The following is a 15286-nucleotide window of genomic DNA, read 5'->3' as shown; positions in this document are numbered from 1 at the left end:
GACGGGTCAACTCTATAAATAAAACCCACAAAAAGCTTTTGCTTCAATTGGATTTGGCCACAACTACGCTAAATACATTCCTGAAAACTATAGTCAGGGCCAACCTAATTTGAAAAAAAAACGAATTTAATGTCCTCTTAAAAATACAGTTACAATGAAGCAGACGGTGTGGCCACTATTCTCCCTAATGTTTGCCTTCTCAATGGACCTATTTGACAGGAGGATTAGGCAGAACCTGCAAATTGAGGTTTTCTCTGTCACTTTTCATCCCCGCATAACATCGTCCTTTTTTCATTGACCACATTACATTCATGATGAAGACTTCTCGGTCTACCCCTCTCTGCATGATAAGAGCACAACAAGGCTTTCCTACCATTGCAGACTTCACAATTAATGTTATTAAATATAGTGCATTCAGCAATACGCAGAGCAGGCAAACAGTCTGTCAACTGAAAGCAGGGCATTACTTTGACTGCAAATAGCGTGAAATATCTGGTTGTATGCTTTCCCCAATTTTATGATTCATTGTACCAAAATATGGTCTCCAGCATCGCTAATGAGCTATTCCATGGCACGAATAGGTGGACAAAAACTGAAGTCTTGTCTTGTGTATGAATACAATTGTTTGAATGAAAATGTCGTTTCTCTGAAGATGTCTGTACTTGTTACAGGCCATTCCAGTGCAATCTACGAATGAAGTGTTGAGCAAAACAGAAGAGGATTTTGGGTATTATATGCTCTAACAAACCAAGCGTGGTGCTTACGACTCTTGCTTCTTCCATACTACATTGTGGTGGTTTTGTTGTACCCTTTTGCTGCATAATTAAGCCCTGGGTAAGGTGTAGGATCAGAAAAGAAGTGTAGGTAAGCGGAACAAGAAGTTATAAATGTTCCCCTTACTGTTGTTCTCACACAGGTCCAGATCATCCAATAGGTATGACACAACCCACCCTGGTTGTTCTGTGCAACTCTGAATTCAACCCAGGAATTAGGAGTATTCCTTTCAAGAGGAGTGTTTTAAGTTGACAATGGCAATCAGACCCTGTAGAAAAGGCCGCAGAAACCGCAATGCAGATAGAACTTCACACTTTCTGAATCATAAAAATGTCATTTGCATAACAGGCACTGGTTATCACATCATAACATATTACTAAAAGGAGGGAGAAATCTCACAATATTTGAGAAATTACTGCATTCCGAATTCCTATCTGCAGAATTTACACCATGAAGTTCTTGACCCTGCCAATGCCAATCCAGTACAGACAAATATATGAAGAAATGAAAGGAAGACATACAATCCCTTATTTCAGCCATTTCATGGGAGAGAGTATCTTTACAAGGGTGTCTGAAACCTCATGGTGCACCCAATTTAAGGAAAATGCTTACAAACATGTCACCCAGTTATGTTAACTAATGTTGTATCCACATCACCTTCCTGTTGGAGATGTATGGACGTCCCTGGTTCCTTGTTTCCTATCTGGTAGAGTTGTGGTTAGTTGCAATTTTTCCTGAAAATAAGCTTTCTCAATCATATGAAGAGAATAAGCAAACTGTCCTTATATCCACTGGTTGTGTTGGTACAAAATGTAAGTTGGAGTGGGGGTGCTCTTTCTAAGCTACTCATAATCTTTTGGTGGTCGGGAGATTAATAATTGCTCAACAGTGGAAGTCCTCATACCTCCAAGACTCCTCTCTCTGATCACAATATGCTGTGGTAAAGGGTCTGTAATAAATTGGCCCTTGACAGGATTTAGCCATTTCTTAAAAATGAATTTAACAAATACGTGTATGCCTGACCACCACTTATTGAATGTATGCAAACCACTTCAATGTTGGCATTCCTACCTCAGCCTCTTTTAATGAACCTACTTAATGCATCTAATATAATCCTGTGGTTTCCCTGGTCGTATTAAATGGAACTAGCTAAGGAAACTATATGGATGGGAAAAGAGGGTGGATAATAAACCTCAGATGAGATTTTAAGAGCACAGCCAAGTATATACTATTAAATACTCCAGTACCACACAACAATCAGTTATTGATATCAAATTTTCAAATGCAGTCTGTAACATCTTATACTGTTTCCTCAATAAAAGGGACCAATTTTTACTCATTTGCTGACTGTTTTGTAGTCATTGCAAAAAATGAAAAAAAGAATTAAGTGCACATTTAAAAAAAATGGGCTGAAGTGCATAGGACTATGCCTTTGGCATTATATTAAAAAATTGTCAGCTCTATTGGGCGATAATTTCCATGAAATGCAGTAAGAACTCTCAAGCAAAGCAATGGCATTTCTGCTTCTGGGAAATCCAGAATTCAACCCATAATTGAGGATTTCCTCAAGAGAATAAAATGTCACCCAAAAAGGGTAAAATGTTCTTAAAAAGTGCCAATTTTTGGAAGCTTCGATGGTTGGGGAGTGGAGTAGATAACACACCGTGAAGCTTACAGAAGTGTTGCACAAACTTCCAGGCTGTTGTTTTTAATCGCTGCTCACTGATGCAACTCAGTTACAAGAGATATATATTTATAGCAGAGAAAGGGAGGGAAGCATCCTGAAGCTGTGATAAAATCAGAATGATGTATTGATTGCATTGCTAATATGCCTCAGTGGGTGTCTGCATCCAGGCCACCTACAAAGATCTTCAGCTGGTTCTGAAGAAAGAGTGGGAACTCACCTTTAGGATCTCAGACGGCATTCCAGATTTTGATGACCTGAACTACAAATTGAAGTACCCCTCTGGAAGAATATTTAAAGGTAGGTGACATCAGGAGTAATGCAAATGTGTGCCTCATGTAGTACGTAGATCTGAGGATCAGACATTTAAACGTCAAGCAGCCATCTAGTGTCAGGCAGTGCAGGGATCTTCTACCACTGGATGTGTGTGATTTATTCACAGAGGCCACAGACTAGGCATACCACTGTATTCTCAGCCCCCTGAAGCTTAAGCAACAGGTGGGAAGCCTGGCTAGGATAAAGGGTGTTAGCATACATCCTTCAGTGGACTTCAGCCCCCACTCACAACTAGGGTCAAGTACCCCTCTGGAAGAATATTTAAAGGTAGGTGACATCAGGAGTAATGCAAATGTGTGCCTCATGTAGTACGTAGATCTGAGGATCAGACATTTAAACGTCAAGCTGCCCCATGTAAAGTGTATCCAACTTTCTAGTGTCAGGCAGTGCAGGGATCTTCTACCACTGGATGTGTGTGATTTATTCACAGAGGCCACAGACTAGGCATACCACTGTATTCTCAGCCCCCTGAAGCTTAAGCAACAGGTGGGAAGCCTGGCCAGGATAAAGGGTGTTAGCATACATCCTTCAGTGGACTTCAGCCCCCACTCACAACTAGGGTCAAATGTTTAGCTAAGGGCAGAACATAAAGTGTAATATGCTCATACTGACCATTAAACTTTAAAATGTAGCACTCTTAGTTTTTCTACTTTAAAAGGCTAATGCAAACATTTAGGGTACCTTTATTTGAGGTGTTATCTTTGCCAAGCTTTGACTTCCCACTCGTAGATCCTTCAGTAGGGCAGCATCTGGACAATGCCTCTGTCCGCAACTCTACTTCTGCCACCTTAGGCTTCTCTGTGCCACCTGGCAGAAGATGGATCGCATCCGTCTTTGCAAAGTTGGATTCAAATGCCTTTTTTGATTTTTTTCCACCTACAGATTTTCTCGTGGGGGGTGCAAGCGGTAAGTTGGTGAGGCAGATTTTTTCATGTGTTGTGCTTTTAAATGCCACTTTGTTCAAATAACATTTACCAGATTCCTCAATGGCTTTTACTGAGTCTGAAGGCATTTGCCATTCAACAGCACCTTTCTTCATTGTGACCACATCTGTACTCAATATTTTTAAATGTTTTCCTTTAAGAATAGTCTTAGTCTTGGATGCCTTGTCTTGAAACCCAAGTTTATTTTTCTTGTCTTTGCTCAAAGGGTCACCTGGATTGGACAGCACAGAATGTGGTACTCCCCCTTTGTGAGTACGAGCAGCTGTTTTCATTGCTTTAGAGGACTTGGGAGAATTCATCACATTCTCCACCAAGTAGTCCACTGTTGATTGTCTGCTACCCATCCTCTTAGGCTTCAGGTATGTATGACTTTTTTTTTTACCATGTTGGTGCATTTTATTTTGTTTCTGTCTCTTACCATCTAATGCTCCCTTTTCTGCCTTGGCTTGTTGTACTTTTTGCTGCTGTCTATATTCTTTTATTGTCAGGATGCGTTTTTTGTATTGAGCAAAATCTGCATTACGATTTTTAGAAGAATACATGTCGGGCATAAATGTATCATTAACAAAGACACTATTGCACTCTGTTTCTTTTCTTGAACATGCTTGCAGTTGTGTGCATTTTTTCTCTATTTGCACATTGTGTTTCGCTATCGATTTTTCTAAAGCTGAAACCTTGACCTTCGGTTCTCTCTTTTGAGCTTTCTTTTCATTCCTCAAATGGAAGCTGCTTGTTGATGATTTCTTTCTTTCTTTTTTAGATTTTTCTGTTCCCTTTGTGCATATTTTATTGTTCATCTTTGCTTCATTTTCATCACATGTAAAGGGATCCAATACTTTGGGTTTATTTTTCAGGATTCCACCACATTCTTTGGATGATTTCAAGAAGTCTATTTTTACAACAAGCCGGTCAATCTTCTGACTTTTGCCATATGAATTTGCCTGGTTCCCAAGGTCTTCAAGAATGTCTGATGTTGGAACCCCTTTGTTCCCATCAGGAAAATTGCATTTAATCACTGTGGATGCTTTATTTCGTGAATGCATTTGGGTCTTCCGGTCTTTGAACTTAAAAAGGAGTTTGGTGTCACCTGTAATGGAAGAATTGACATCATAGCATCTAGGCTTGCGCTCAATTCTTTGCTCTGCATACTTGTGTATTTTTTTAGATTTGTTCTCATTTGAAAAATGCAATGTTTTTGCTCGCACTAGTTGCTGCTCTATCTTTAGAGGGAGGTGCTTGTACTCGGGTTGTAGCCACTTACAATTACTCAGGATTGGCCTCTTCTGATGTTTCATGCCTTTTGTTAATAATTTGTTGGCTATTTTAGGCTGAATATTTTCTTTTGATACATTTGGTTGAACTCGCTGTGTTAATGGTGCACCTCCAATACAAGCAGAATGTCCGAGTGAGCTACCAATTTCTGGGCATTTAATGTCAAGGAAGGGTAAGCTTCTAGTTTTCCTCTTCCTTTCCTTGCGAAACGGACAAAAACATGTAGATTGATCTGGGAAATTAGATTTTGAAGAGCATTGCAAATCACAAACCTTTGGGTTATCAGAGGATACCTTTTTGTCTGATTTGGGAATTGGCATGGTTTCCGTGGTTGGTGATTCAATGTTGCATTGCTTTGCAGTTTGATTGACTTTATTTTCAATGGCAGACTCCATTGTGGTATCTGGAAATAATGCATGCATTTGGTCAGGATCCAGTATTGTAATTTTTATTGTATTTATGGAGTCCTCATTTTCAGCATCACTAAAATGTGGTGGAGAAATATTGAAATCTCCTACAGGTTGGAACTGCAATTCTTTCTCTGTGTCATTACAGTTTTGTAAATCATTGCTCACTGCTTCCTGCTGTTCAGTGCCACACATGTCTGCATCTATAACAAGCAGCTCTATGTTCTCTTTTGCAAAATCATTCTTGCAGAGGTCTTTATCTAGATATTTTTCATTTTCAGAACCCAGCTGACTTGAAGGGAAATGTGTGCCTTGTGTAGACATATGCAATCTCTGCTTCTTTCCAAAGTGTACTTTTTCCACATTCTTGTTTTCAATCACCTCATTACCTTCTAATGACATTTGTCTTCCAGCCTTATCTAGACCTTCAGGAAACTCTCTTAAAAGTTCACAGAGCTGATCATTTCCATCGTTTAAACAGGACATATCAACAAATTCACTTTTGTTTTGCATTTCCTCAGGTACATCGGGCATATGCTCTTCATGGATAGTGACATCTTCCACCCCGTTAAAAGGGGATGGAGTTATAGGCCGGAGAACAATATTTCTCTGAGCATCTACCAAATGTGCATTATCATCTTTTTTATAATTGATCTGTTCAGCTCTAAGAGGCATATGTATATTGCCATTGTTTCCCTTCTTGAACAAGTTGTCATGCATACTTTCAGTAGTCCTTTTCCTAACCATTAAGCCAGCTTTCTTTATTTGATTGTCTGCTGCAGGAACACATCCTTCACTGGATTTCTCATTGAGGAAAGGGAAGGCATTCCTTCTTGTGTTAGATAAATGCGTAGCAACATAGATTACATCATCTTCAAAGGGCACATGAACTGTAGGGTTATCTTTCTTTCTGGTAGAAGACCCATTTTCTATTTCCATGTTTTGCGTCTCAAGTGCTTGAGTGTCTTCCATTGTCATATCAGCTGTAATGTTTGCATGGTTTTCATGGTTCCTTGTTGTATTGATGCTATGGCCTTTAACAGTCAAACCATTAGGCAAATTCAGTTCCTCATTTACATTGCCATTAAATCCATCACTTTCTTTTTCTTTCATTAGCCTGTCTGAAAGAGGGTGTGTTGCTATGGTTTTGGTTTGGGACATGGAAACAAATTCTTTCATAGTGGGGTTAAGTAAACTTTCATTTGTATTATCAAGAGTTCCAATGTGTCTCTTTTGATGTATGGTCCCGGAGTCCTTATCTGATATTGCTTTTGAATATTTCACTTCTGAAACCAATTGTACGTTTTTTGTTGTTTTTGAATCGTTTACGCTTATGGGTTCCTGCTCTTTCAATGTACCCAAAGCATCATTATCTTTATTTGAAGAACATTTAGTAGTTACAGTGTCCGAAGAAGTGATAGCGTCAACTATTTTGGCAATCTGTGAATCATAAAATGCACTGCCTTCTACAAGTGTGCAAACACTAGATATGTGTAAGTGGTCATTGTGTGTGTCATTCACAGGTATTCCAGATCCATTTCCCAGCTGCAAGTCCTCGCTTTTAGAGGAACTCTGCTGTTGGAAGGAAGGGTTGTTTTGTTGGATCGACGGTTTGCTTTTTTCTAAACACTCAGGGTTGTTTTCACTTTTCACAATTTGCACCAAATTATTCACTTTACTTTGATTTACACTAACACAGTAGGAACTCCCAGTCCCTGCAACATGTTGATTTGTCTCAGTACACAAATGTGAATGGCAATCTAATTTACTAACACATTCATCACTATTCGACAAAGAGGAAGCATGTGCTACTGTGGCCATATCATTATCTCTAATTGTTGAATCCTCTGCCACCAGTTTCTGATTATTGATGCCTAAGAAAGTTCTTTCACCATCAAGTTCATCTGTTACATTTTCTGGGTCCATGTTTGAGATTTCTGTCTTTGGAACTCTCAAAGGATTTACAACAGCAACCTGGGGTTCACCCATTTTCACCAAATTAAAGTAAATCGTGTTTTGTTTATACTCACTAATTGTAGCAGGCTCTTTTATCTCATGTGCACTAGCTGAAGGTTCGTTCAGTTTATGAATAAAAGCCATTGGTTGAGCAGATTTTGGAACAATGCCACCACTCCTTCCGCAAAGCTTTTCATCTGCATTTGTGCTAGCAAGCAGTTCCACAGGGCCACCAGCATTTGACGAAGAGCTTGATTTGTCAAAGCATGAACTGGATGCTTCTTCTGCACTGCTGCTCAGCTGAGAAGAAGTCACTCCAATCGCTGCAGCCTTGTCTGTCATAACTATGGACCCTGAGTCTGTTGTATCTGTAATGCTTTGAGAAATGGTTAAAGCATCCGTTGAAGAACTAGGGGAATTCACGCAATCACTCACTACTTCAATGTTCGGATCATGTAGATGATGGAGAATGTTAGGCACCTCAGAAGACAAGTGAACATTTAGACCAATCATCTGCTCACTGCTAGCGTGATCCTGCACCTTAGAAAAATCAGTTTGCGCTCCTCCCTGAATACTGTTTTGTAATTTAGTTGCACCCATTGGATCTTTCAATTTATTTTGATCACTGATTTGAATGATTGAGGATGTACTAAAGTTTTGTTTTTCTTGTAATTGCTGCCATATTTTATCTCTACTTTTTTCGTAGTGCACTATTGTGGCATTAACTAGATCGTCCTTCTGCATGGACTTTGAAGATGGCCCTCCATTTTCGTTGACCGTATGGCTAGAGGGTTTTACTTCACTTTTAGGACTTTGACCAACCAGAGCAAATGGAGCTGATTCTGTTGTGATTTGCTGACTATTTTCACACTTGTGCAGACATAGAATGTTGTCCACGGGTGCAACGTCAATGCAATTCGCTTCTTTTATGCCATGCAGTGACAGGGTTGGTTCATTTGCTATTGTATCTGCAGTCAGCGATGAAGAACTTTGAATGTTTGTAGGGGCATGGGAAAGAGAAGTTTTACTATTTGCACTGTCACTGTTACCCAAACTATCACGAGAAACGCTTGGCTCTTGAATATTTAACGACACTACATTTGTGTTCGAATTTGAGGAGGTAAGTGGATGATTTTTATATTCATACACCTGTGCAAGGTCTGCTTTCAAAATTTCAGATGGGTCTTTTTCTGTAACCGCATATTCTGAACCTGGTGAAAATGCCATAGAATTGACGTGTTGGCCCACTGAACCTTTGACACTGGTCTGTACTCCAACAGTGCTGCACAAAGGAGCTGCTACTCCAACAGCAGAATTTTGACACTGGTTGCTAGGATTAGTGTTCATGATGCAGATTTCAGGACTATTTTGAAATATTTGCCTCACTGTCCCAGCTGTGGACTGGTTTGAGATAAAACAATCTGTCCCATTAGTTCTAAAACTCCCAGGGCCTTTTGAATTGCCCAGTAATTCATTGTATGAACCATCCAGGGTATATGAATTTCCAGGATTCAAAGTCTGTTGATCGGTGGTGTTCCGAGGCTGATGGACATGAGAGTTAAAATCGTTATTGTTCACCGACAGAAACATTTGCTGATTTTGTACATGCTGTGTTGTATTGCTAGCTGTTTCTGGCACTTGTTGTGCCTGTCCTGCCTGCTGTCCTTGAGGTTGCACTGGATATTGATGCTTCTCTTGGCACTGGACTTGAACTGTTTGTTGGTTTTGCAGCTGTACATGATTTTGCTTTTGCAGTGTTATATATTGTGGGGTTAAGCTGGATAATAGCAAAGGAGAGTTTTGGCGTGTTGTACCCACTGTTGGTGCATTTGTAAAAGTGGCTTGGATCGGGATATTTTGAATAGCTACTTCTTGCAGAGAATTCAGATGCATTTCCATTGGCTGCGAATGAGAAGGATCTGCCCACTCTTCAGTAAAAGGTACGCTGCTGTTTTTGAGCAATGTGCGTAATATGTGCATTTCCTTTAACGTTGTGTTGTATTCCTGTTTAGGCGGATGAACTCCTGAAGATTCTGTAAATTGATGCTGTTGCTGGGACATGGCTTGTCCACCATTCATATAGTTGCGTTGGGAGTCAGACTGATGTGAAGGCCCATACTGTGTGCTATTGGGATTTCTCGCAGCATTTTCACTTAAAGCTCTGCTGTATTCCGTGTTAGCCAAAAGAACCCGTGAAGATTCTGTAAATTGATGCTGTTGCTGGGACATGGCTTGTCCACCATTAATATAGTTGCGTTGGGCGTCAGACTGATGTGAAGGCCCACACTGTGCGTTATCGGGATTTCTAGCTGCATCTTCACTTAAAGCTCTCTGGTATTCTGTGTTAGCCAAATTAACCCTTGAAGAATCTGGAAATTGATGCTGTTGCAGGGACATGGCTTGTCCACCATTAATATAGTTCCTTTGGGTGTCAGACTGGTGTGAAGGCCCACACTGTGCCCTATGTTGCTGGGACATGGCTTGTCCACCATTAATATAGTTGCTTTGGGTGTCAGACTGATGTGAAGGCCCACACTGTGCGCTATCAGGATTTCTAGCAGAATCTTCACTTAAAGCTCTGCGGTATTCCGTGTTAGCCAAATGCACCCTTGAAGAATCTGGAAATTGACGTGGTTGCTCAAACATGTGTTGTCCACCATTACTATAGTTGCTCCGGTTTCCATACTGACGTGAAGAGACGCACTGCCACTTATACAAATTTCTAGCACCAGCTTCAGGTAACAAGGGCAACCCACTCATTTGAGAAACATGTTCATTAGGGGAATTGTGCAACATAGTCTTTTGCAAGGAGTCTTGCTTAAAACTAGAGGTACTTGGTTGTACATTTGTAGATCTATTACTTGCAAAATATTGCGAATTGCCGAAACCAGCAGGAGGCATTCCAGAAGGAGAAAGCATTGATGATGGCTGCTGTGAAACACAATGTTCTGGCTCGTTCCTTCTGAAATATACATTAATATTACTATTCATATTATCATAACGGCATTTATCCGGATTTCTCATATAGCAGTTGGAAACATTCTCAGAAGAAAATAGTTCCTGGATGTTTTGCTCGTGTGATTTTATATGAAGGAATTGTGCCGCAAATGGTTGCCTTTCAGAATAATTCATCTCATCATTGCAGTAGGCTGGCTTCATGTTCCAGTGCAGTTCCATTTCACGGTTGCTTAGTCTGCTTTCAGTTCCACTGGTAAAACATTAGGAAATCTGAAATTAGAAAAATAGGTATTGTAAGTGATGAATGAAATATAAAGTGATGTAGTAAAATGAGGGGTGTCACACACAAAGAATCAGAACATTGGAGTAATGGGTGTGAGCATGGAGTGTATTGTTGTAACAGGTGCAATGTATCAATCAGTCGTTTTGCTTCAGCCAGGTAATATATTGGTCTCAAAAAGCCGGTTGGTTTTTATTTGCCTGGCACCTCCAGCCATTCCATGCAATCTGCAGAAGACATAGTGGTAGTGGGTCGGGGAAGGAGGTGATGGGAGCAGATGAAAAAGAACACGACATTCCCACTCTCATCCCGTCGCAGAGCTAATTTGCATAGTATATTCAACTATAGGCTCCCACATCATCAACAAGATGAGATAAATGGCCAATCACAACACGTAAACTAGAGGAGGATGGTGAGGTCCTCACTTAGCAATTGCAAGATACCTGGCAATTCACATTAAAAGCAAATCTTGTTAAGCAGCAGCAATCAGCCTATTTACATCAAAAAGGCTATTACAGCCAAGGGCTAGTGTAAAATACAAACACCAAGGCTGTGTGCTAAGCCTCTTATATCGGAAATGGCACCCAAGTGCAATGGGGTGCACACGTGTAGCACTTTGAAGCACTTCACCTGTTTATAAGCGCTTTATAAATAAACAATTACAATGGAAGTTATAGGTCCAGCACACCAGCAGCAAGAAAATGGATGAACTGATCATTTGTTCTGGATCCCCCCAGTTCCCTCTGCCAACTTCTATATCAAGCAGTAGTTTCCTCTGCTTGAGAAAAGTAGAAGCGGTACTTCTGTGAGCAGGTTTGCAAAGGCTCCAAAACTGAACTGGCAAGAGTGAGGAGTAAAGATGCAGTGACCTCCATCCACAACACTCTCATAGTGTAAATGAACTGTAAATGTAGGCCCTCCCCTTCGATGTGACTGAACTAGCAACGTAGGACGTCCCCTTCCATGTGACTGGACTGGTTTCGGAAGACCCCCCTTCCGTGTGACTGAACTAGAAGAGTAGGACCTCCCATTAACTGGAAAAAGAGGACTTACCTTTCCGTGTGACTGAACTAGAAACGTAGGACCTCCCCTTCCGTGTGACTAAACTAGAAACCTAGGACCTTCTCTTCCAGCACACCTCTCATTCACCCATCCTCCCTGTGTGCTTTTCTGTTTTGTTGCCACTTTCCTCAAGCAATCTAACTTTAGTATTCACAGGAAATAATAGGTAAAGAACTTTGATTGTATACCAACTCGACATTGTTTAATGTTTTTAAATGACCTACACTTTCAGATTATTTTGTTGCTTATTATTTTATTTTATGTATTATTTATTCATTTATAATGCGCCAGAGCCCGTGGGCATCAAGTCGCGACAATTACACATTCAATACGAACATAGAGAATGGGACATTTAGAGTCGGGAGACAGAAGAAAGGCCTACTAGATGTAGTAGGCTAGTTAAAGAGGAAAGTTTTTAGTGTTTTCTAGAAAGGTTTTAGGTTTGTCTCCAGTCGAAATGCTGAGGTCAGTGTGTTCCAAAACTTTGCTGCTTTGACTGGAAAAGATCTTTGCAGTCCCCTTGATTGTTGAAAGCCCAAGCAGAGAACCTGTGACTGGTTGGAGGAGCGCAGCATCCTGCTAGTCACGTAGCGAGGAATCCAGGTTTTTAGATACAAAGGGGCTGGTCTTGAAATGCATCGGTGGACCATAGTACAACTTTTTAAAAGTGCGCGTTCCTGTATTGGGAGCCAATGTAGGTTCATTCTATCATCTGAAATGATGGACCTTCTTGAGATTTTTTGACAACACGTACAGCGTTGTTATGAAGAGTTTGGCATTTTTTCAGGTCAGAAAGTGAGGCTCCTATCAGTAGAGAATTGCAATAATCAAGCCTTGATAAGATGGTTGCTTGACCAATGATTGCACAATTGTTTTCTGTGATGTAGGGGCGTATATTTTTGAGCAAGCGAAGATGGCAATTGCAATTTTGTCTCAATTGGTTAATGTAGGCATCTGCATTCAATGACGCTTCTAACTGCCCACCCACGGTTTTAACCTTGTTTTGTACATGGATAGTGTTATTCCCAATTTGAAAGAATTTGTAGTCAATGTCTAATTTGGCCAAAGTCTGCCGCGATCCAAACAGGAGAAGCTCTGTTTTGTTCCTGTTCAGGCATAGCCAATTTCTGGACTTCCATGTCTCGATTTGATTGCAGACATTAGATAAGCTGGCGGAATCTAGGGCATAGTTGCCATTTAGTTCCAGCTGGGTGTCGTCAGCGTCAGGCCATCCAAGAGCGAGCAAATTGATCTGGTATATAAATTAAACAGAAGGGGCGATAAGCATGATGCCCCGGGGACTCGGCACAGGATGGGCACTGTAGGGGGGGGCAGGCTGGGCCCCATTTGATTCTTGACTCCCTGTTTGTTAAAAAGTAGCAAAACCATTTGACGGCTTCTTTTGAACATTGACCCAGATGGCATAAGGAGTACAGAATATATTCATAATCTACTAAGTCGAAAGCCAAAGATAAGTCAAGCAGCATTAGCAACCCATTTTTGCCTTTGTCCATGATTTTTAACGTATGGGTTTGTAGGTCAATCAGAGCTGTGTCTGTGCTGTATGAAAGCCAAAAGCCTGATTGTCTATCATCCAGAATGATGCTGAATTTCACATAATTTTACAGTTGCAGTTTAGCAAATTTATCAAGGATTTTAAGAAGCAAGTTGCAATTTGTAATTGATCTAAGATTGCTAACATCCTTTGGATTGAGATTCGATTTCTTCAGGAGTGGTATGACTGTAACCGTCCTAATTGAAACAGGCACCAGGCTGTCCCTGAAAGAGGAGTTCACAAATATTGTCAAGAAATGCGCAAAAAGTTCTCTATGATCGAGGATTATTTTGGGTGGAAAAACGTTTTCTGAAGATGATGTAGGACACAGAGGATAACATTGTTTTCATATCTAATACAGAAATAGGGGATAGGACGAAAAAACGGGGCTGTTCAGGGGCTCTGTGATGTGGAGTTTGAACGGGATTATGCTTAATGGTCATATTTGAAGATGTTTTTATTTTATCTCTTGCGTTGTTGATTTTTGCCTCAAAAGCTGCCTGGACTGCAGAGCCGTTCTGGCTGGTAGGTTGGAATAAGACTTGGGATGCCGTTGGTTTTTCTCAAAATGTTAGAAGTTCAAAATTGTTTCCAATAGGCTTTGCAGATTGGCTAATCATGGAATTAAAGAAATCCTTTTTTGTGTCCTCTATTTTACATTTATAGATTTTATCAGCTTCTTTACAAGCAATTTTGTTTTCCTCTGATTGCTGTTTCAGCCATTGAGATTCCAATTTGCGTTTTTGTCTTTTTAAGGTACTGAGTTGTGCGGTAAACCATTTCTGGTGCCCAGGATTGTCCCTCACTAACTTTGATTTTATGGGAGCAACTTTGTCCAGCATTGTACAAATGTTACTGGAGAACAAAGACACCATAGCACTATCAGAGTCTTTGCTAGTTGTATTTGCCATAATAGAGTCTAGACAGACTTGATAGTCTTGAAGAAGTACCTTTTTGAAATTGCGTTTGGTGACTGCCTTGGTGTGGTGCTTTGGTTTCATCGAGGGATCAGCCGGTAGAATATGGAAGTCAATGATAAAGTGGTCTGAACATATGCATGGCCTGGTCTGGTCAATGTTGTTATTGAGATTTCCTGTGAAAACCCAATCCAAGATGTTGTTTTTCCCTGTTGTAGGTTTCCCTGTTGTAGGATTATCAGCTCAAATGTGAAATATTAATCTTGGATATATACCAACGTCTTTTTTCTTCCATTAGATCTGCTCTCCAACCTTGACTCTAACATTCCCTCTGTCCTCATCCTACTCGATCTCTCTTCTGTCTTAGCCACGGTCAACCATACCATTCTGCTCAACCGACTCCGTGATATCCTGGGTATCAATGATCAGGCTCTGGCCTGCTGACCTCTTTCCTCTCTGACCGACCCTCCCAGGTCCAACTTGGGTCCCTCCAATCATCTATCTTCCTCTCTACCTGTGCTGTTCCCCAAGGGTCTAACCTCTCGCCCAGGCTTTTCAACCAATACCTGGCAACTCTCGGCCACTGCATTGCCATTTTCTGCTCAAATATCCAGTGCTATGCTGACGACACTCAACTCATTTTCAGGCTGCCCTCGGCCACCTCCTCTCCCTCTCTTATCTCTGATTGCCTAAATGCCATTCAAGATTGGTGTGCCACCAATGATCTTTGTCTGAATGCCAGCAAGACAGAGATCCTCCTCATCGGCACACCTTCACCATCCTTTCCCCTCACTCTCTGGCCAGCCTCTCTTGGCCCTATTCCTACCCCCACCTGCGCGGCTAGGAACCTCAGGGTCATCTTTGACTCCACACTTTCCTTCTCCGCCCACATCTCTGATGTCTCTAAAAAGTCAAGCTTCCTACTGCACCTCCTCAGAGGTACTATGCCTTTCCTCTCCTTCCCCCAGAAGCTTACTGTCTCCCAAGCTCTGGTTCTCTCTAGGTTGGACTATTGTAACAGCCTCTTTCTAAATCTACCTGCCTCTACTCTCCACCATATGCAACTAATCCAGAACAGGACTGAGAGACTTGTCCTTGGCCTCAAGCCCTGGGATTGTATCTCTCCATCTCTGAAATCTCT

The 15286-nt window shown here is 41.0% G+C and overlaps 1 protein-coding gene and 1 long non-coding RNA gene across 2 annotated transcripts in view; both read right to left on the bottom strand.

Moving 5' to 3' along the window:
* The window catches only part of LOC138513589 (serine-rich adhesin for platelets-like), a 236445-nt gene extending 225894 nt beyond the window's left edge, over positions 1-10551 (bottom strand). The window contains exon 1 of the mRNA XM_069628566.1: positions 3476-10551. Within this exon, the coding sequence (XP_069484667.1) occupies positions 3476-10550 (7075 nt within the window). The 5' untranslated portion in view covers position 10551. The remainder of the gene's footprint in view (positions 1-3475) is intronic.
* A 25-nt stretch (positions 10552-10576) lies between these two features.
* LOC138513590 (uncharacterized) overlaps positions 10577-15286 on the bottom strand; it is a 224497-nt gene continuing 219787 nt past the window's right edge. Inside the window, exon 4 of the long non-coding RNA XR_011281775.1 lies at positions 10577-10601. This is a non-coding gene — a long non-coding RNA (uncharacterized lncRNA). The remainder of the gene's footprint in view (positions 10602-15286) is intronic.

This window comes from Ambystoma mexicanum, chromosome 12 (assembly GCF_040938575.1).
Source record: "Ambystoma mexicanum isolate Mex_15411 chromosome 12, UKY_AmexF1_1, whole genome shotgun sequence".
NCBI lineage: Eukaryota > Metazoa > Chordata > Amphibia > Caudata > Ambystomatidae > Ambystoma > Ambystoma mexicanum.
The sequence above is the reverse complement of the archived record's forward strand: the minus strand, read 5'-3'. Positions and strand labels throughout refer to the sequence as shown.